Source organism: Sebastes umbrosus, chromosome 22 (genome assembly GCF_015220745.1).
Source record: "Sebastes umbrosus isolate fSebUmb1 chromosome 22, fSebUmb1.pri, whole genome shotgun sequence".
NCBI lineage: Eukaryota > Metazoa > Chordata > Actinopteri > Perciformes > Sebastidae > Sebastes > Sebastes umbrosus.
The window spans coordinates 4,105,388-4,127,336 of NC_051290.1; the positions used below are offsets into that span (position 1 = coordinate 4,105,388).

General features: G+C 41.7%; 1 protein-coding gene across 1 annotated transcript; it reads left to right on the plus strand.

Moving 5' to 3' along the window:
- Positions 1-1,073: 1,073 nt before the first annotated feature.
- Positions 1,074-18,380, plus strand: LOC119481247 (serine protease HTRA3-like). The gene is made up of 10 exons (XM_037758013.1): positions 1,074-1,990; positions 8,804-8,903; positions 9,046-9,178; positions 9,329-9,418; positions 13,670-13,864; positions 13,987-14,019; positions 14,145-14,259; positions 14,350-14,407; positions 15,528-15,623; positions 15,721-18,380. The coding sequence occupies exons 1-10, from the start codon at positions 1,591-1,593 to the stop codon at positions 15,887-15,889; spliced, it is 1,389 nt and encodes a 462-aa protein (XP_037613941.1). The 5' UTR covers positions 1,074-1,590; the 3' UTR covers positions 15,890-18,380.
- Positions 18,381-21,949: the final 3,569 nt, after the last annotated feature.

Below are 21,949 nucleotides of genomic sequence, written 5' to 3' on the forward strand. Positions count from 1 at the left end.
TTCACTGCTCGCCCGAACACAAACTAGTCTTATCAAGTGTTTGGTCCGTTGACCTGATGGTTAGTTTAGCTGGAAAGCCCCAGACATATATGAAGTGTTGTTGGTGGTGTAGCTTTTCATACAGCTGCATGTGCACACTAAATCAACACTGGAGGACAGATACCATTCACTCCATAGAGGACTTTTATTTTTTATTTCCTGTAAGAAAAGGAAACGTAGAACAGCTGTAGTTTCTGTTTTTCTTTCTCAAGATTACAATTTTATTACCTCGTTATCTGAAGACTTTATCTGTTTTCTCACAGTCAAGACCAACGTGTGTTATCCTCTCAAGAAATAAATCATTTTAATAGTTTAATTGAATTATAATTGAATTTGTTATTCCAAGATAACAATGTAGCTATGTTGAGTCAGTTGCCTGAGAGTCATTTGAATGGGACCGTGGATATTGATAAGATTTACGTGATAAGATAACGTTTTTGCCCGGCTGCTTCCCAGAGGAGTTTAAAGTGAGTGTTGGACGTAAATGGAAGTTAGAAAAATCCAGCACACAGATTTTGAGAGCAATCCCAAACTTTTTCATGTCAATGACCTCCAGAATGGATGTCCAATAGACCACAGATCATGGCGGCACTACCGCAGCGCCATCTAACGACTGTTGTCAAAGAAGCAACAGAGTTTCACCTCTTTGCTTCTATACTATTTCATTCTAATGAGCCGGCATGTGACATATAGGAAGAGGAGCACAAGCACTGGAAAAAATAGTTTTTCATGATATGTCCCCTTTAAAATTCAAATAAAGGAGTTGGTGCATTGGGGAGGACTTGTACTCATGACCCCAGTATTTCTAAAACTTTCTCCATGGTAACAGCCTCCCTCACTTGTCCCCACCAGACCTGCCAGAAATAAGCGAGAATGTAACTTTAAAGTCTGATTTCTGAGGTCACACACGGTAACAGTGATGTCTCCAACATCTGCACATGCAGCTCCATCGCCACGCCTCCAGGAGCTTCAGCTGCTGCCCAACAACTCCTCCCTCTCTCTCTCTCTCTCCTTCTCTGCTTGAGACGCTCACCCTGCACCACCGAGTGGATGTGCACTCTGCCTGGGAAGAGGAAAAGACAAGTCTCACTCCTCTGGATGCTCTCAACGCACAGCTGGGACATTGTCTCCATCTGGACGCACAATTACGCACAATTACGCGCGGCTGCAAGATAAATAACAAGCTGCAACGTCCGATTTCCAATATCAGGATCGCTTTATTTTGATGCATTTTGCAATATTTAGGAGACATTTGTCTTTTTTCGTGTGTGGATTTGCACAGCTGGGTCGTTGTCGCCATCTGGACGCACAATTACGCACAATTACGCGCGGCTGCAAGATAAATAACAAGCTGCAACGTCCGATTTCCAATATCAGGATCGCTTTATTTTGATGCATTTTGCAATATTTAGGAGTCTTATTCGTGTGTGTGTGTGGATTTGCATCTGTAAAGTCTGCAGAAAGTTATGCACAGAGTGCAACCAGGGAATGTGATCTGCGCGTAAAACCTCTCCAAGTTTCTATCCTGCAACAAAATCCTCCTTTAAAAAGATGCAGATCCTCCTGTATGCAGCTGTGTTCCTGTACCTCAGAGAGTCTGAGTCTGCAGAGTGTCCTACCCGGTGTGATGTGAGCACCTGTCCGAGTCCCAGCTGCCCCAGCGGATACGTGCCGGACCGCTGCAACTGCTGCCTGGTGTGCGCCCAGGCGGAGGGAGAGCCGTGCGGCCGTAAAGAAGACCTGCCATGCGGAGACGGGCTGGACTGCAAACACCCGAGCAAGAGACTCTCCAAGGGCTTCTGCAGGTGCAAGTTCAACCATCCTCTGTGCGGCAGCGACGGGAAGACGTACGGAAACGTGTGCCAGCTGAAGGCCACCAGCAGGAAGGCTCTGCATCAGGGACTCACCGGCATCAGCCAGAGCCACAAGGGACCCTGTGAGAGCAGCACAGGTACGATTTACACATTGCATTGGTGGCTTCATTTGGTAAAGCAGACTACTACAGTCTGTATGGGAAGCACTGGACTGGACAGGGCTGGACCAAGTATTTATAGGAGCCTCATTACTTTAAGTAATGCTGGAAGTTCAAGTTAGTGACACTATGTTGCATTTGAACTGGATGAATACAGAATTCCTCCAAACTAAATGGTTTATAAATAAAAAATACTGTGTGTATGTATATATATATATAGATCATAAACAAAAGTTCATTGAAAAATATGATACATTCAGAACATATTAAGTATTTACCCCGTGACACTTACTGTGTGTTCAGCAATAAAATCTGAGGTAAGATGATTTTAAATTAAATTATAATTTTTTAATTGTAGTAAAAGTTGTTTGATTATTTTATTAATAATAATAATAATAATAATAATAATAATAATGTTTTTTATTTTATTTTTATTATTTTATTTATTACTTTAACCCAAACGTTGACTTATTTGTCACGTAACTTCCGTAGTTAAATAACGGCACTTCCGAAGTTATTTTAACCCAAATGTTGACTTATTTGTCACGTAACCTCTGTACTTAAGTGGCGCCACTTCCGTAGTTACGACAACTCAAACAAATCACTTATTTGTCACGTAATTTCTGTACTGAAGTAACGCTACTTCCGAACTTATGATAATCCAAACGTTGATTTATTTTTCACGTAACGTCCGTACTTAAGTAACACCACTTTCGTATTTACTTTAATCCAAACGTTGACTTATTTGTCACATAACTTCCGTACTTAAGAAGCACCACTTCTGTAGTTATTTTAACGTAACGTTGACTTATTTGTCACGTAACCATAAATAAAATTGAGAAGAGACTAGATTAGGACACTGTCATTTACACTTAGCAACGCATATACGTCTCTGTTAGTCAGATCCCAAATCTGATTTCAATCCGTCTTTTCCCGGTTACATGTAAATCATCCTCTAGTCCAGAAAGAGGTGGTAATGCTCCTGAAACTGTTTGGTAACAAATAAACACCAGAAGAAGAATAACTTCTGCACTTTAGCAATTGGTTTACAACAATAACAGTTGTTTTTACGTACTGCTATTTCTAAGGCCAAGAATGATGTGTTGTTACTCTAGCAGAAATGTGTCTCCCACAATATCTTGTTGACTCATCAGGAGAGTGCGGTCTGGCCCTCCACCCACACTTCAATAAACATTAATAAGAGCCAGATTAATAAGGCTCAGTCACCAGAGTAATGCTTCACAGCACCAATAAACACTGGTTAGAGGGCAGGTGCTGCTTTAACAGCCTGTTAAAGCAGACCAGAACCAGTTATTTAGACACAGAGCAGACAGTGGGAATTAACCACACCTCCTGTTAAACGTTGTTCTTCTATCCTGAAGCCTGGCCCGGATAATTCCTCAACCCAAACACAGAGTTCATGAGCAGGCTTCGCTCTGTAAACAAGAGAGTCCTGAAAGGATGTGAGGAGATTGTATCTGGTGTGTGGTCAGACAGTTTCTCTTTAGTAAATAAAGGGAGGAGGGCTTCACAGCAGTTCTCAGCAGACTGCTTTCAGACTGATATGAGACCAGTGCCAATGTGAATGGTGCTGGTAGAGGATGACTTGATGTATTACTGTTGGTTTATCAGAGGTAGAACGTGAGAACACGCTAGAGGTAGAACCTGTGGCAATGTTAGTAAGTTGGTTCATCAAACCACTTTGGTTCAGAGTGAAATATCTTGGCAACTATTGGATTATCAAGAACTTTTATTCTTCACGTAACTTCCGTACTTAAGTAACGCCACGTCCGTAGTTACTTTAACGCAAACGTTGACTTAGTTGTCACGTAACTTTCGTACCTAAGTAACACCACATCCGTAGATATTTTTTTTTTTTTTTTTTTTTTTTTTTTTAAAGTTATTTTTTTGGGGGCATTTTCCATTTTTATGACAGGACAGTGGATAGAGTCTTGAAAGGGGGGAGAGAGAGAGTGGATGCGGAAAGGGCCACAGGCCGGATTCGAACCCGGGCAGCCGCGGTCAGGACCAAGCCTTAATACATGGACGCCCGCTCTACCAACTCCACGTCCGTAGTTACTTTAACGCAAACGTTGACTTAGTCGTCACGTATCTTACGTACTTAAGTAATGCCACTTCCTTATAAACATTCATTGTCCCCAGAGGATGGATCGTAAAGACTTCGATGATTCCTTGAGTTTTCATCAGAGGAAGTCAAATTAGTCACTCCTGTCAATTATCTCATCTATGGAGCCACTGATGGGCAACATTTTGCAATCAAGGTTCCCAGACGATGACTCCCAGTGACTTAAATGATCCTCAAAATTTTCCTCTAGCGCCTTCATCAAGTCATCAAGTCTGTTTTGAAGCCTCGAGTTCGGCATTTTGGCCGTCGCCATCTTGGTCTTTTGCAACCAGAAGTGACACGAGAGGGTGGAGCTAACGACAACCGAATGCTGAATAAAACATTTATAAAAATGATAAAAAAAAATCTCAAAAGGTTATAATGAACTTTCATGAAAGTGCCATTCTGCTCCTGCTCCGTGGGCCCAATGGATGCAGAAGATCACCGGAAGATCCGGGTACTTTTCCAGTCGGAAGTCGAGCCATTTTGGCTTCACGCTCCACCGAGCAACTCTCATAGTGATGAACGGGGCCCGGCCTCCAACGCTGTATCCAGTTCTCTTAATACATCCATGCTTACGCCTGGCGTAGATAATAAATACGGTGACCATGATGGCACACACACAAGTCCACTTGTGGAACAATGCCAGCATCTGCTGTTTTACAGTCATTCTCCCGTCCACACTTGTGCACATGTTTCTCATTTCCTCTGTCACACTGATATACACACTGCTGCCTGCCGTTCCCAACACTTTATTAGACTACTGTCTTCATTCACAACCGAACGGGGAGAAAAGTTACTGGCCACTAAATAATCATCCTTCTTCCCCACATGCTGTTTTACTCTCTTCATATGTCCCACATTCTCTCTCTCTCTCTCACACACACCCGTCGTGCAGGCTGAATTTTCCTGCCGCGTACTAAACCTGCACTGCAAAAGTAGAGCACGACTGCTGCTTGGCTGCTTGGAGGAAGTGTTTCACGCAGGCTGCAGCCAAACATACACCGTTCCAAACCAAAGGTAGACCATCAGTTTTTAGCTTGATCTCCTCTCCAGTCATCGAGTTCATTCGTCATTTCTCTACACTAGTATGTTAAAACTGGGGACACACCAAGCCAACAAGAAGAACTAGCAGCGACGAAGGCCACCCGCTGCGTCGCCTCACGTCACCTTTGTCTTGGCCAGAAAGGCGCACTTGAACACACCGCAAAGACTGCAGCCGACTACAGCCGCTTCAACATGCTGAATCGGCCGAAAAACCTCCAACACAGGCAGACTAGAGCCGACGGTGCGGGACACACCGAAAAACACTAGGCCAACAGACGCTCACCGACGGCCCCAAACTGTCTGACAGCTGACCGTCGGCGGGCCTTTAAGCTAACAGACTAAACACAGACATCGCCCATCACGCTCACATTCTTCAGTTATTTGGTCTGTATACGTTTTCTTACATTGAAAAAATTTAGCGTAAGTTTGGAGCGTTATTTAACCTCCTTCGTGACAAGCTAGTATGACATGGTTGGTATTAATGGATTCCTTAGGTTTTCTAGTTTCATATGATACTAGTATCTTCACTCTAGCTTTAAAACTGAGCCCACTACAACCTAAAAATCGCAAGTTGCGTTAATACGTTAAAGAAATTAGTGGCGTTAAAACGACATGTGTTGGAAAGGCAGACAGACGGACTGTTCGGTGCTGATGGATGAAACAGATTGCTGTTCTACTGACTGCTACAATCATCACCACAATCCACACTCAGGAGGTTACAATCATCCGAAACACACACACACACACACACACACACACACACACACACTGTACAGTATACCATTGGGAGATATCAACTGAGGAAACAGGAAGTCCCTGCAGCCCAGAGTTGTGGCAGACTCTATTTACATTTCCCTTTGATCACAAACCCTTTATTTTGTCTGGGTTTAAAAGGGTATGTGGCTGACACACACACACATACACACAGACACACACACACACACAGCCGTGCACTTCTAGCTTTGTGAGGACACTCATTGACATAATGCTTTCCCCTTACCCTAACCTTAACCATCACAATTAGGGTCTAACCTGGACCTTAAAACCAAGTCTGAACCCTCAAACAGGCCTTTGAAGGTCTGTCCGAAGGTGAGGACTGGCCGAAAATGTCCTCACTCTGAAGGTTTAAAACTCAAATTGGTCCTCACAAAGATAGCTGTACAAGAACACACACAGTCACTGGAGCATTACATGCTTACGGGCGTGGTCAACTAATAATATATGGGTGACTGACCTGCAAGTCCCAAATCACTTGTGGTAAATCATTCATCATTTAGATTAGCAGTAGAGAGTTTGAAGAAAATTGCACTAAATTACCAAAAAAGAATTAGTTGATACCAAGAAAGTCTTTTTTTCCCCCCTTATCAGTCGTAATCGAGATTTAGAACCTTGATTGATCGACTAAAATAAGATCATATACAGTTTAGTTTTACTCTTTCACAGATGACCATGTGTAAGTGATTCAAACTCAGGTCATGAAAGCTTTCACATGTGCTGTTTTAAACACCTTCCCATCTGGTCAGTGTGTCAGAGAAAGTCATTTATCTGAGCTTTCAACCCAGCAGCAAATTATTAACGGAAAAACCTTTTGGCTTTTGGCAGGGCCTTTCTCCTGCCATGGTGATCTATGATCTATTTGGAAATTAAAGCTGCACTAATAAAAAGGTTTTCATTACCAGTGGATCAAAAATGTAAAGGTTCTAGTAGTGAATTATGTTAGATATTATTGTAGAGAATTAACACAAACTTCGCCGTTCAGCTTTATGGAGCTTTTTTAAGCGTCTTTCAGTTCATTTTGGTTAAAAAAGCTCTGATAAAGCCGCTGTACTCTACCTGCAAACAGCAGACAGACACACTAAGAGACCAGTTGGTGAACATAGTGGAGCATTCAGCAGCTAAAGAGACGTAAAAAAGTAATAATAATTTATAACGAGAATAAAGTCATAACTTTACGAGAAAAAAAGTTGTAATATTACGAGAATAAAGTCATAACTTTAGCATTTAGCAAACACACATGAGTTATTAATGAATTAGGTTTTTTAGAAGTATTTAAATGTTGACTGAATGACATTTAAAGGCTGTTTAATAAGAAATGTGAAGACGAGTAATGTGAAGACTGGCTGCAGCCTTGGGTTGGATCCTGCCTGTCATTTGACTGAGAATCTCTTTTCAGTCTAAAATCACAAACCACAATTTCCTCAAAGGCCGACTTGGCTCAGCAGCGTACGGTGCAGCTGTAGAGACGACGTGTAACTCATTATTACTGGTGGAACTGTAAAAGGAGGTTATGACATGATCCTGGCTAAAAGTAAACTTGGTTTTCCACCAGTGCTGCCAGGTTTGTGCCATCAGGTGGGGGTGTTAATATTTGGGTAATGGAACAGAGGGGACCGGTGGTTTGCAATGTCCTGACACAGATTTACCATCTTTAACTGTGTTCACTGCATATTTCAGGATTAAACTCAGAAAAAGGATTCAGGTGCCACCATCAGAGGCTGTATGTATGAAGTATGGAGGCCTTAAAGTGACAAAACTGAGCTAGCTGCCTAGATTGTTTCCACATTGTAAACAGAAGTTATTACTATTGGTCCAAATCTGCTCAAACAGCTCTTAACAAAAAAATAGTTTCTAAGCAGCAGAGCAGAGTTTAGGTCAAATACTGGTGCTTGGTTTGTGGCCCTGAGCTTCAAACTATGGCGCTCTAGGTACACCTCTAGCATCAGTTTTTGACGTGTCAGAGACAGCGTGTCAGGAAACAAAACTACTTGGTTAGGTTTAGGAAACAAAACTACTTGGTGAGGTTTAGGAAAAGATCGTTGTTTGGGTTAAAATGAGAATGTTTGTTACGTATACTTACATATTTGTTAAGTCCGTAAGTTGCGTAACAAACATATGGTAAAATAAGTATTTTTTTAGGTCTACTTGGTTAGGTTTAGGAAATAAAAGTACTTGGTTAGGATTAGGAAAAGATAGTTGTTTGGGTTAAAATGAGAATTTTTGTTACGTATACTTACCTATTTGTAAAGTACGTAAGTTGTGTAACAAAAGTAAGGTAAAATAAGTAGTTTTTAGGTCTACTTGGTTAGGTTTAGGCAACAAAACTACTTGGTTAGGTTTAGGAAAAGATCTTTGTTTGGCTAAAATGTGTACGTTTGTTACATAACTAAAGTAACTGGCGTTAAGTACGCCAAACTAAACTAAGTTAGTAACAAAAACGTAACAAAACTAAGGTAAAATAAGTCGACTTGGTTTCACACGGGACACGTGCAGCTGTCTCCTGGGTGGAAGTCTGTTTGTTTGACCCAAACATTCACCCCAACCTCCTCTCAATATTTATACTAAGTCAGTTGCTCTGACTATCTAATAATGATGCGGATGACTCATATTGTCAAAACATTCTCTTATCTATCCATGTAATGCTGATGTGCAAGAATTTAGGATTTCATTTTGACTCATGTATGTTTTGAGTTGCATCACAGAAAGTCACCCATGCCTTATTAACTTCCCGGTTAGATTACTATAACACGCTTTCTTCTGGCATATATGTAAGTTAATTGAATAATTCCGAAATCAAAGTGTTGACTGATTATTAAAATACATAATTCTTCTTGCCAGTATAGGTACTTCAAATGCTGCCAGTCCTCGTTACAAGTTCAACTTCATCGCTGACGTGGTGGAGAAAATCGCTCCTGCCGTGGTCCACATCGAACTCTTCCTAAGGTACGGACTGTGTTTCAAAGCGTTTTCGTAAGGTTTAAATGTTAAATATCCTTATTAAAATGATGCCTGGTGTTTACATATTGAGACTTCCACACAAAATCTGAGATGATGGGACTAAAAAAATGTTTTATTCACACTGCAGGCATCCTCTCTTCGGTCGGAACATCCCTCTGTCCAGTGGATCTGGGTTTGTGATGTCAGATAACGGACTGATCGTTACCAACGCCCACGTGGTCTCCAGCACCACACCAGTGTCTGGTCAACAGCACCTCAAGGTACTGAAATACTGTTTTATTTATTATTTATATATATATATATACTGTACCTGATACAAAGCTAACTTCACAGAAATGGATCAAACCAGATTCGATGCTATGAATTAGCTTTTATTTGAGATGTTGAATTTCTTTCCTTCTTTCCTGCAGGTCCAGATGCATAACGGTGACGTATACGAAGCCAACATCAAAGACATCGACAAAAAGTCAGACATCGCTACCATCAAAGTCAATTCACAGGTGAGTGCACCGCTTTATGGGATTTTCTCGACAAGCAATAAATAATAGAGCATGGGAATGATCATCATATATCTTCAGGTTCCCAGCTTTCAGATGATGTACACCACTTCTATGTGACATCTACAGTTGACCTACTATCTCCCCCTAAAGACCCCTAAAAAAGACAAGTCTATTGTAGGTCTCAGGGGGTTAAACTTCCTCTCTTTGAATAACCTAAACCCAAAATGCCACGTTTTTATGGCCACGTCATTCCGTCACATTATATCCTCGATGTCTCGCACATCTTGATGTACATTCCAGAGATGGGTTTAATACGTTTCCATCCCTCCATTCAAAGAAAATGTGAAATTAGCAACAGAAAGTAAACAAACAGTACTGGAGGACCAGATTGCCCAAATGTCTGTTTCGTCTTTCCGTGTGGCAGATACAGCTACAAGCTCACAACCAGATGTGCATGAGGTCAACATCTGGTGTACAAATGAAGTGAAGATAGGAAAACCATACAATAAAAAGACATTGTCAGGCTGGAGTGTTGTTAACACTGTCGATGGCAGCAGATTGAGACACAGGCAGACACCACATCGCAGTCATAAACATAACCGCAGCATACTATATATATTCCTATGACACAGCGGTTGCACCATGGATGTAGTTAGAGAACTGGATACAGCATTAGAGGCGGAGTCCCGTTCATTCCTATGAGAGTTGCTCAGTGGCGCATGAAGCCAAAATGGCTTGACTGCCGAGTGATAAAAAAAACCCGGATCATCCAGTGATCTTCCAGATCCATTGGGCCGGGGAAGTTGATATACCTAAAAAACGTTATCCGCTGAGTTACAGACGTCTCTTTCCCGATGTACGTCTATGGGAAAAAGTCTTTGTGGGTCCAATGGCATTACGTGACGGACACGGATGTTGTAGTACCGCCGTTTGGCCAATACGGAAATTTGCTTCAAAGCCCGGCTCTCTTCCCGGGGACTCGGGTTGCACTTCTTTCAGAAGCCACCCTGTCATCAGCCATGTGTGAAACAAGCCCCCAGGAAGAGCACCGGTCATTGATGCCAATTTTCATAGTGGCCAAACGGCGGTACTACAACTTCCGTGTCCATCACGCTACCATCACGCTACCAAGCCTGCTCCATGGGCCCAATAGATGCTGAAGATCGCCGCAAGATCCGGGTACTTTCCCACTTTCCAGTCGAGCCATTTTGGCTTCATGCGCCACTGAGCAACTTTCATAGGAATGAAAGGTGCCCCGCCTCCGACGCTGTATCCAGTTCTCTTAATACATCCATACCACAGACTCACTGGCGTTTACAGTCCAAAATGGCCGCGCCATCTAGCGGCTCTTGTCAAAAAAGCACCAGAGTTTTGCCTCTTTGCTTCTATACTCTTTGATGCAAGTTCAAAAACCATTAAAAACAAAGGCAAATGTTTTGTGTCTGTTAAATCTTATCTATAAACTACGGATGCAAACAAAACAGTGACTGTTTACAATGACGACACCACAGGGCAGCTTTCATCCATCCGCCTCATGGCCTCCATTAGCGCTCCTTGTTCCAGTAAAACCCTAGCAGGGTAATGAGTCTCTTCTGGCATTTCATCAGCAGACTAAACGTGTGTGTTTACAGTCATGTGTCCAGGTTCACAGTGGTGTTCACACTGTAGGGTGGGATAATGGACCACAGTCAGAGTCTGAAACCTCCCCTGGGGTGACACCGAATACTTCATCCACATCCTCAGCTCATACCACCGCAGGAATTTTAGGGGGATTTTCTGAGTTTGCTGCTCTTACGTCAAAGTCCCAACTGAAGTCGTAGTAGTTTGCTGATTTACTGGGCTGACAGCGGCCAGAGTTAATAAACTAAGCATCAATTACTGTATTTGAACAATATCCATCTATCTCTGTAGGCTATAAAAAATATTTTGGAAAGATTAAGGTTTTGGTTAAATATTGAAAAAGTAAAGCCACATCCCAGTAAGCCAGAGGTGCAGTCATGACCTGGGACATTTGTACAGAGATTGAGTGGTGCTCCTACTGTATATCTACTCGCGACATATTTTGCTAGTATGGAAAGTCTTGAACGCAGACTGTGCTGACTGTGCCACAGTTCATTATTTCATGGCCCAGTTTGTGCTGGCACACTAACAAAATAAAGAAGCACTTGTACCACATTAGGATGAGCAAAGAAGGAAAGAAGCAGGGGAAGTCCAGAAGATGCTTAAATTGTTGCTGTGTCTGGCACATGGGACCATTAAAAAAAACAAAAAAAAACAAGCTTACACAATTTGGCCAATTCCTCAAACAAGACAAAGACAAACAGGGCAAAAGTGAGCATGGCTCACATACACCTGCTCACCGCTTGACCCGTACTAAAGTACGGGCCAAAGGTTTTGCCCTTTTGGAACAAATGGAACGAGTTGTACTCGGCTAAAATTTCAAAAAGGTTGGGCACCCTGGACTTCTAACCCCCCAAAAGGCACAACTAGACCACACTGTCAACCATCATGCCAAATTTGAATTGGTAAAATTATCTATATTAATGTAACACTAAGCCAGGGGTCAGCAACATTTACTATCAAAAGAGCCATTTTAGGCAAAGAAAAAAAAAATCTGTCTGGAGCCGCAAAACATTTGAGCATTGTGATGAAGGTAACACAGTTTATAGTCTAAGTATATAGCATATAAGTCTAATGCAGTGAGGGCCAAAGAGCAAATGTACGACGGAGTATTAGGGTCACATTGAGGGTAAAGAATCGGAGATTTACAGAATGAAGTCGTAATATTACGAGAATAAAGTCATAACTTTACCAGAAAAAAAGTAATTTCCTCCTCCACAAAAGAGTTAATTTCCCTCAGGTTCGTGTGGTTCTTTCTTCGGAATAAACGCAGTTTCTTGCACAATCTTTTCAAGGTTCTGATACTGATGATAATGTGCTGCTGATGTGCCAAAAGATGAAGTATTTGGTTATGTGTGAAACCTAAACTAAAGTATAACTTCACAAGATGCTCCACGTTCCTCATTTTCACACAGGCTGCAAGCTACTCTATTTCCCCTCTAAAATAACACGTCAAATTACGAATTACAAATTATAATATTACGACTTTATTCTTGTAATATGACTTTATTCTCGAAATCTCAGATGTATTTTTTTTCCTTAATGTGGCCCTAATACTCCGTTGTACAAAGCCACTAATTTGACTGATACGAACGGGACGATAAAGTTACTGGGCAGAAAAAAGGTCAGTAGCTACTGGACATTCCTGTTGTACGTAAACCAATGATCTATCTTCTGTATATTATTGCTGTGGGTTGGAACAATACTTTGCCACACAAGATGTGTTTGTAGAGACGAGGACAGCGACGGGTGAAACACCAATATCAGTTGAACTTGGGTTGACATCTCTTGCGTTGGAGCTGAGAGAGAGAGAGCTGGATCAGCACCAAGACAGGGAGGAGTGAGAGAGAGAAACACAATCCAAAATCACTCCACCTTTCTGCTCATTCCTCCTCTCCCTCCGTCACACCATCTGTCTGCCGAGCATGTGTTTCTACTCAGCTCCATTCCTCCCTTTTCCATTCACCTCCTCCTCCACTCGTCTTTTCATCACATGCCCTCACTCTTTTTTCTTTGTGTCTCTTTACAACTTACTTTTTTCTATAGTTATTATAGCTAGTTGTGCTGTCTTCATCATGTTCCAGACATGTTGAGGTTTTTATTTATTTGCCGTACTTGCACGCTGGGTTCTTGGAACTATTAAAATAGCATTTAAAGCTTTTGTGTGTCACAAACTGAAGTCATCATTTTCCTAAGTGTGCAAAGTGCTAAATGGATGGGCGGGCGTCGGGTCATTTTGGGTGCGTGGCCGACTCATGGGCAGAGCAGCGGTTACACAGCTGTAAATGAGGTCGGATTAGGAAGAATGCAGCGCAGATTTAATGGAGCTTTTCACAACCAGGATCATATTTTTGTACTTTGGCTCTATATGCCTATAGGTTAGCATGCATATTTTACTATTCACCAATATTGTTGCAGACACGTGCTCCTATGGAAACAGTCCAACAAAAACACAACTATCAGAAGCATACTGTATGTTACGACCTCTAATTTAGCTCCTGTGCGTCATATTAGAGGATAGAAACAAACGATGGGTTGGAGTACGACTTGTTGTTGTAAAGGGTTCCCCAAATATCCTATATCCTACTACAACGCTATCTTACCCTTTGTCTGTTCTTTGCCTCCTCCCAGATGAAACTACCTATATTGTTTCTGGGCCACAGTGCGGACCTGAGGCCCGGGGAGTTCGTGGTTGCGATCGGTAGCCCCTTCGCCCTCCAGAACACCGTCACCACCGGCATCGTCAGCACCGCCCAGAGAGACGGCAAGGAGCTGGGCCTCAAGGACTCCGACATGGACTACATCCAGACGGACGCTATTATCAACGTGAGGATATAGCGAGGCAGAAAACATGAGTCAAAAGTGTTGTTAAGCAGTGCAGCAGGTTGTAAAAAATGTCATATTGTGAAGTGTTTGTACAAATGTTTTTTTTGTGTTTTTCTTCACAGTACGGGAACTCAGGAGGACCTCTTGTCAATTTGGTGAGTTTGGTTTCTTACCTCAAAGCTTGAAACGTTCTCTGCTTGGGTCTGGCTGGTAAACTTTAGTAAGAAACATTTTCCACTGTTGTACTACCTGTAATTTGACGTTTGACTCTGTATTTGAGGACGGGGAGGTGATCGGCATCAACACCCTGAAGGTCGCAGCGGGAATCTCATTCGCCATTCCCTCCGACCGAATCACTCGCTTCCTAAACGAATCGCTCGACAAGCACAGCAAAGGTGAGTCCGACAGCGACGTCACCAGGCTGGGGTTAAACGTTTGTGGTTATCCTGCTGAATTTACAGAAAACTAACTGTAGTCTTTTTCAGATGTGAGGTCAATAAAGAAGCGTTTCATTGGAATCAGGATGCTGACCATCACGCCAGCGTAAGTCTGAACTGAGGATAATCACTGTGTTGTTCAGAAATATGGCCAATAGAGACAAGTCAAGTAAATTGTATTTGTATAGCCCAAAATCAAAAATTTGTCTCAAGGGGCTTTACAATCTGTACAGGATACAACACCCTCTGTCCTTTACAGTGCGACCCTCTCATCAGATAAGGAAAAACTTGACCTCCTCTCCACGCCAAATAGATAAAGCCAGAGTAAGGGATAAGAATAGTGTGATGGCTTGTGTTGTTAATTTAATAATAAAAAAAATTCAATTTCTGTCCAAACACTCGATTAACTGCTGCTCTTGAAAGTAGCAAAGGTGTCCCGCAAGGGTCCTCTCCTATTCACATTGTACTGATTAGAAATACTCTACACAATACCCCTTCCCTCTCTAATTTGTCTGATGAAAATGCACCTCTATGCTGATGACACAGTTATTTATTGTACTGGCTCTTCTACAGCTTGAACTTAAAATTTAAGCATGTCTTGCTGATAAAACTAAAGTTATGTTATTTACACATTCAAAGGCCCTGTTCAGACCTGGTATTAACATGTGTCCTGAGTGATCCGATCCCAAGTTGACAGCTCTAAGTACAGATGTGAACGCACTCAGGACACAATGAGGACACATTGCGATTAGGCTACACGGTGGTCGGGCACACACCGATTACATTACGTACCCACCGTCGTTTTGCTTTTTTAACAGAAATAAAACTAATTTAGTTCATATAGACTACCGCAGAACATACGTGGTAGTTGGCTGTCGACTGTAGTTTTCGCAGTGTGTTCGAGTGCAACTTTTTGGCCGAGACGAAGGCGACTCAACGGGCGGCCTTCATCGCCGCTAGTTCTTTGATGTCTGGTTGGTGTGTCTGGGCCTTTAGTTTGTTTTAGGGTGCCATTTAGGCTGCTCCTAGGATGAAAACTTTTATATGAATGTATAAGAAATTGTTATTTTTGTCAAAATCAAAAATAAATAGAAATATACAGTATGAATTTGTATTTATACACCTCTTAGTTCCTGATTTAAGTTTGTTAAATCCCACAAATATCGGGGACTTTTGATTAGATGATGGACTTTCTTTGAGAAACTGCATGTTTTTGTTGGTTCCAGGTTAATTGAAGAGCTAAAACAGCAGAACCCAGACTTCCCTGATGTTACCAGCGGGATTTATGTCCACGAGGTCGTTCCTCACTCACCTGCACAGAAGTAGGTTTACTTTATTTATTTATTCATTCTTTCCTCAAACAAAAAGTAGTAAAATGAATGCTTAACAGTCTCTCTTCGTCCCTCTCCGTGTCTCCAGAGGTGGTATCAAAGACGGTGACATTATCGTGAAACTGAACGGCAAACCTCTGATGGCCACGACCGACCTGCAGGGGGCGCTGCAGGAGGAGACGGCCCTGCTGCTGGAGGTCAGGAGGGACAATGACGACCTGCTCTTTAACATCGAACCTGACGTTATCATGCAGTAGACATGCAGAGTTAGACCAACATCTACAGGAAGGCCCTCTTTTTGTGAATGAACACGATGGTGTTGGGTGGTGGAAGCTCTGCACCAGTGCAGTTGAACTTTTGTCAAGCGCACACTTCTTCTGATATTTTGGTACCTAACAAAGTAAAAGGAGCCGATGGACGACATGGTGCAATGCAGTTTTGGTATCAAGGATTTACAGCCTCCACCTGCTCAGACCAGGTCAACGTTGGAACAGGTGCACAGAATCGCATAAATCCAAACCCCTTTAATGTTTTTATGTTATGTTTCACTTTTAATTATACATTTTTCAACCAGTAAACACATTTTACCTCAAAAATGTAAAAAAAAAAAATTACGTTAATAATGTCTGTTAGGCAGCATCTTATGGTGCACATCACAAAAAGAAAAAAGCAAAGTTGATGAATGTACAGTTGAATTGATACATTTCTATTGAATTTTTAAAAAACGAAAGTTGACCGTCATCTTTTCTTGTAAAATGTCCAGTGTAGTCGGTAAAACCGGTGTTGTCACAAGTTTATTAACCGGTGGGAAAATTTCCTCACTGTCACATCCTTAACGGGCACCCGCCTCGTCGACTATAGATGATATACCAAAGTGTCAACATACTCTTTGTGCTCTTTGTGCCTTGTTGCTTGCACAGTGGAGGACACTTTGCACCATTTTTTCACGAAAATAGGGTTTTAGTTTTGTCGATATTGGCCTTCAGTCATCGGCCAGTGTGGTCTATGATGGGCAGTCTTTTTGACCTCAACCTTTGACCTTGTTAATAATTTGTTTTTTTTGTACTGTATGTCAGTTGTATGACCAGAGGAACCATTCCAAAGTGTTGCGGGAGGCTTTTTTGCTATAACAGTTTTGTAAAACCTGCAATGAAACCTCATGGTTTGATTAAAAGTTGATGAATATAGGCCAGGCAGCTTCATTCCAAAACTGCTGAAAACCCTTTATTGAAAATGGTGATGGCTTACGTCGTATCTTTTGCTGGAAAAAGGTTCCCCAAACTAAGTGCTGTAATGCTTTGAGTATGGATGGATGATATTCCAGAGGAGTCCATCCGATCTGAGCCCTAAAGTTGTATCTCCTCTGAAAGACGTTGGTTCTAACTGGGTTACTTGCTCTAGGACTTAATAGTAAAACCCCTTAAAACTGACAGAAACATGCGATAAAGACAATGTCAACGGGCTAACATAAAGAGCTGTGTCCCATTTCTGTCTGCTTTTCAAGACTGAATACATCATTAAGTGCCCAATCACACTACAAAGTGGGATAAATAAATATGCTTTAGTACAGTTTTAATTTTCATTGCTTGGCTTAATAAGACTACTGGCTGGCTCGCTATTATAAACCAACAATGAGTCTTATTAGACTTATCTCTGTAATGGACACAGAGATGAAATTGATCTGATTGTGAGTTTGTTGGCCAACAAAGGCCCCTTATGTTAGAGCTTTTTAACCATCAGCCATTTCATCGCATTTTTGAGAGCCTTAAGGTGCTCAAAAAGTTGTTAAACTTTGCACACTCATCAGATGCGTTGTAAAATTTGTTATTTTAAGGGTCTCGAGCTTGGGTGTTGCAAAATGGCTTGAAAGCCCCCCCTAGAAAGTCGGAAAAATTGAGCCCGGTTTCACCTACATGTATGAAATTTGGTAGGCAGATGTAACGTGGAGACGCACAAAAAAGCCTCTTGGAGGTATACCCAAAACCCAACAGGAAGTCAGCCATTTTGAATTCAATCTGCCATTTTCACCCATTTTTAGCGTTTTACAGGCCGTGTACTTTAACAAACTCCTGATTTAATCAGATTTAATCAGATCGACTTAAAATTTGGGCAGGACCATCTACAGACCTTAACGATGAAATGTTATTAAAATCCTGAGTTTTCGTTGAACGGTGTGGCCGTGGGTGGCCATTTTGCACCATCCACCATGAAACAGGAAGTTGTTGTGACTTCTGCATGCTTTGCCAAATCTGCTACAAATTTCTCAGCCATGATGATGAACCAGGCCTGAGGTCATTTACATACCAAATTAGACTCATAGCCCCCGCTCATAACTCATGAACAGTTTTGTCGCAGACTCTTATGGGAGGCGTCCACCGCCGTCCTGCCAGTACCCCCGAAGCGCGGTAAGGTGCGAGGGCCCGTTCATCGCTGTGTCCAAGCACATGTTAAACATTGTCATGTTATCTACGGTTTATGGTCGGCGTGATTCTTTATTGCTGTAAATTGTCCTTCCATAACCAAATGTGAACCACGTGTGTTGACTAACTTTAAATTATGTACTCTGTTGGACTGAAGAGCACAAAATGTGAGTAGATTTTTTATATATAGTCTCTCGCTTTTAGTATGAAGAGACTTTTATGACATCTTCGAAATCAAATGTTTACATGTAAGTTGCCAACAAGACGATCCTCCCCATCAGCAGTTGGCAGTAGCTTTTGTCCACCAAATAAAGTTTTCACAAACTAACTCTGTTTTATTACATCTGTAATGTCTTGTTGGTGCAGAATTACAAATTTCTCCACATTTCCTCGCCTTCAAATCTAGGTCACAGGCATTGACTCATGGGACGTTTTTTTTTTGGTGGGAAACATTTAGGAGCTATTCAGCACAGTAGTACAATACCTGACTGTGTGGAAACAAAGCTGAGCTCTCCTCGTGGCCGCACATAAACATTCCTGAGTGGAAACAAGTCTCCCATGCTGGAATGTATGGAGGAAAAACAACACAAAGGAAACTCTTTTTGGGGTTCAGCGATAAAGTCGCTGCAGACGGACGGCGATCGTTTTCAGACATAATCACTCTTTTCCTCCCCGGCTCTTGACAGGTCAGGAGTTTATGTTTGGCTGGACCGCAGAGGGCCAAAAGTCTGTCACTGAGTGATGAAGTTACACAATCGGTCGGCCGAGTGTTGGAGTTTCCTCTTTGGCCGTTGCTCTTTCAAAATGAAAAGCGGGAACAGTCCTTAGTTTACGTTTTCAGGGGGGTGTGTCAGCGGTTCCACTCATCGGTACGAGTGCTCCTCATTTGCATAAAGTTCTCAACTTTATGCAAATGAGCCCGTCCAGCATGACGTTTCCGGCTCACGAAACTTGGACCAAGCTGTCAAACTAGGCGTCCTCTAGTGTCCTCGCCGGACCTGGTGGACATGTACCGCTGGATTTAACATTATAGACACGACCGCTGACTATTAGTGTAACAATTTAGCCACAAATTCGCAGACTGACCGTACACGGTCCAGACATATACTCCGTTTTGACCGAGTCTCGTTAACACAGTGGGAAGTCTCGAACCAAGTGTATGACCTCAGTGTCTTCGAAGATAGTTCTGGCTCTGCGGTTACTTTAACAATACAGAAATTATTTTTAATTTCTAATAATAATTTCCATATCCAGTGGACACATACACAAGGGAAAAGAAAAGGCATAAACAGTGCATCAATAATATTTTATAAAAAAAATAAACCAAGGAGGACCATTTGAACGAACCCACTGCGGTATGTGTACAGAACTCGTCCTGCAGGTCACACATGTGGGAGAAATTCACAGTATGATTTATTGGAGTGGAGTAACACTGACCTATATCCTGGACAGACTTGTGGCTCAAAGCCAGAATGCAAGAACAGCGTGAACGTGGAGACAAAGCAGCAACATGTCGAGGCAGTGAAGGCCCACAGCCACCACCACCAACAACGTCTTTACACTGAGTTACAATAAAGCTTACCATACACAAAGTTTTATTGGTCTCATAGTCTGAATATTTTCCATTTTTAATTCATCCTGTGCCTTACTTTTGCAGTTTTGACCAGTGCTCGAAGTGGGCCGTGTGGAGTCAAAGGTGTTCGTGGGATGCATATTTTATCATCTTCTCAGAATCAGATCATTCACATCCCATATAATATATCATTTATATCGTTTACAGTATATTATCAGTGTTTTTTCTTGCCAGATTCGCCAAAAAAGTGATATCGGTACATCCCTATATACTATACTAGATTGGACTATATTCCATCTGGCCCAGGAACACATGAGGAGCTGGAGGAATGGGCTGCAGAGAGAGGGACATTTGGGTTACCTTGCTCAGCTTTTGGCAGGAAAAAAAAAATCTATTTCTGTTGTCTCCCTATAGCATTAAAGAGCATCCCTGTTTCCATGAGCAAACGTCCTCTAATTAGAGACCGCATTATTCATTTGGGTCTAAAAACACATTTTCAAACACTGACGATAACCTCAACGCGGGGAAGGCAGACATGGTTGTGCTGACTCGTCCTGCATGTGGTGGGTTCAAACAGCCATATTATGTGGGGATACAGGCAGCGGCTATAAATGTAACATGCCAGAGAAATGAATGAGTGCCGGCCGATGATACCATGATAACAGGCTTTCACGTCGGCTGCCAGTTGCTCTTGGCTCGATTTCATGTGAGCGCAGCGTCAGGCGTCAGCATTTTAAAAACAGCTCGGTACCAATAAGTAAACTGATAATGGGTCCGCTCTGGTCTGCTTGAAAGAAAGTCGCTCACACTTGGGATGACATGTATATGTGATCAGCTAAAACAGGAACTAGAGGGCTGGAAGTGTAGTTGAGTTTTGTAACTGTGCATACCAGCTAACCACACTCCCTCAGTGGGAGTTGATATAGACATGTTATTGTATTGTTAGCTGGTGATAAATCTCAGATGTGTTTTGTTTTATTTATTGTGTTGATGGACCCAAGTGTGAAAAAAAACATCTGTGGAATGCTTTTTGTGATTCATATTCAAGTAGATTTTGGACAGCTGTGTATGTTTAAACTTGTTTTTATTACTCCCATACCGGGGTAGACTGACTTTTATCATACAGTGTTAGTGGAGAGCTGTCCTTTCCCTGGACTTTACGCTTCAACCTTTTTCATGTGGGGGAATTGCTCAAAGTTTGGCCAAAAAGTAGTTCAAGTTATCTCAAAATAGTCGTATTATTATGAGAATAAAGTCGGAAGTTTAAGAGAAAAAAAGTCATAGTATTATGAGAATAAAGTCATAAGTTTAAGAGAAAAAAGTCCTAATATTATGAGAATAAAGTCATAAATTTAAGAGAAAAAAGTCGATATATATACCGACTTTTTGTCGCGTAATATTCCGACTTTTTTTCTCGTAATATTACAACTTTTTCTCGTAAAGTTATGACTTTATTCTCATTAAGTTACGACTTTTTTTTCTCGTAATGTTACGACTTTATTATCGAAATCTCAGATTTCTTTCCCCTCAATGTGGCTCTAATACTCCGTCGTATATTGGAGAGCTGACAGAAAGACAGACCTGGATTTAAAATTGAATAAACCTCATTTACTTTTTAAAAATCTTTACTACATCTTTACTAAAAATCTGGCTTCATCCCTTCTCCTCCTGCCCTCTTCCCTCCCGTTTTCATTATATTCCCTCCTCACCCTTTCCATGCAACATCTTCATTTTGCCAACTGTCACAAGCTAACCTGTAATTTAGCCTTTTGGTTTTTGTGGGCAGACGGCTGATACTATAAATGGTGAAGGTTCTGGGTCTCTAAAGCTGGCCTTGACGCACGAAAACCCATTTCTGACTGGTGGAGGAGAAGATATCAACATTATTTACATTCACATTTCATGTATTTATGCAGCACTTTATCAGTGAGTGCCTTAGAAGGAGCTTCAGTCTGTAGATGACCAAAACATCGGAGCAACTGCTGCTGTAAATAAATAAAAGGGTTTTTCCTCATTTCCCAGTTCGTACATCCTTGATTCCTTATCCTAAAGCAGGGGTCAGCAACCTTTACTATCAAAAGAGCCATTTTAGGCAAAAAAAAGAAGAAAATCTGTCCGGAGCCGCAAAACATTTGATCATTGTGATGAAGGTAACACAGTTTATAGTCTAAGTATATAGTATATAAGTCTAATGCAGTGAGGGCCAAAGTGACAATGTACTACGGACTATTAAGGTCACATTGAGGGAAAAAAAATTCAGAATAAAGTCATTACTTTACGAGAAAAAAAGTCACAACTTTACGAGAAAAAAAGTCGTAATAGTA

Coding starts and splice junctions, on each gene's coding strand:
- LOC119481247 (XM_037758013.1), top strand. CDS start 1,591: ATGCAGATCCTCCTGTATGCAGCTGTGTTCCTGTACCTCAGAGAGTCT. Junction 1,991..8,803: donor ACCCTGTGAGAGCAGCACAG/GTACGATTTACA, acceptor TTGCCAGTATAG/GTACTTCAAATGCTGCCAGT. Junction 9,179..9,328: donor CTGGTCAACAGCACCTCAAG/GTACTGAAATAC, acceptor TCTTTCCTGCAG/GTCCAGATGCATAACGGTGA.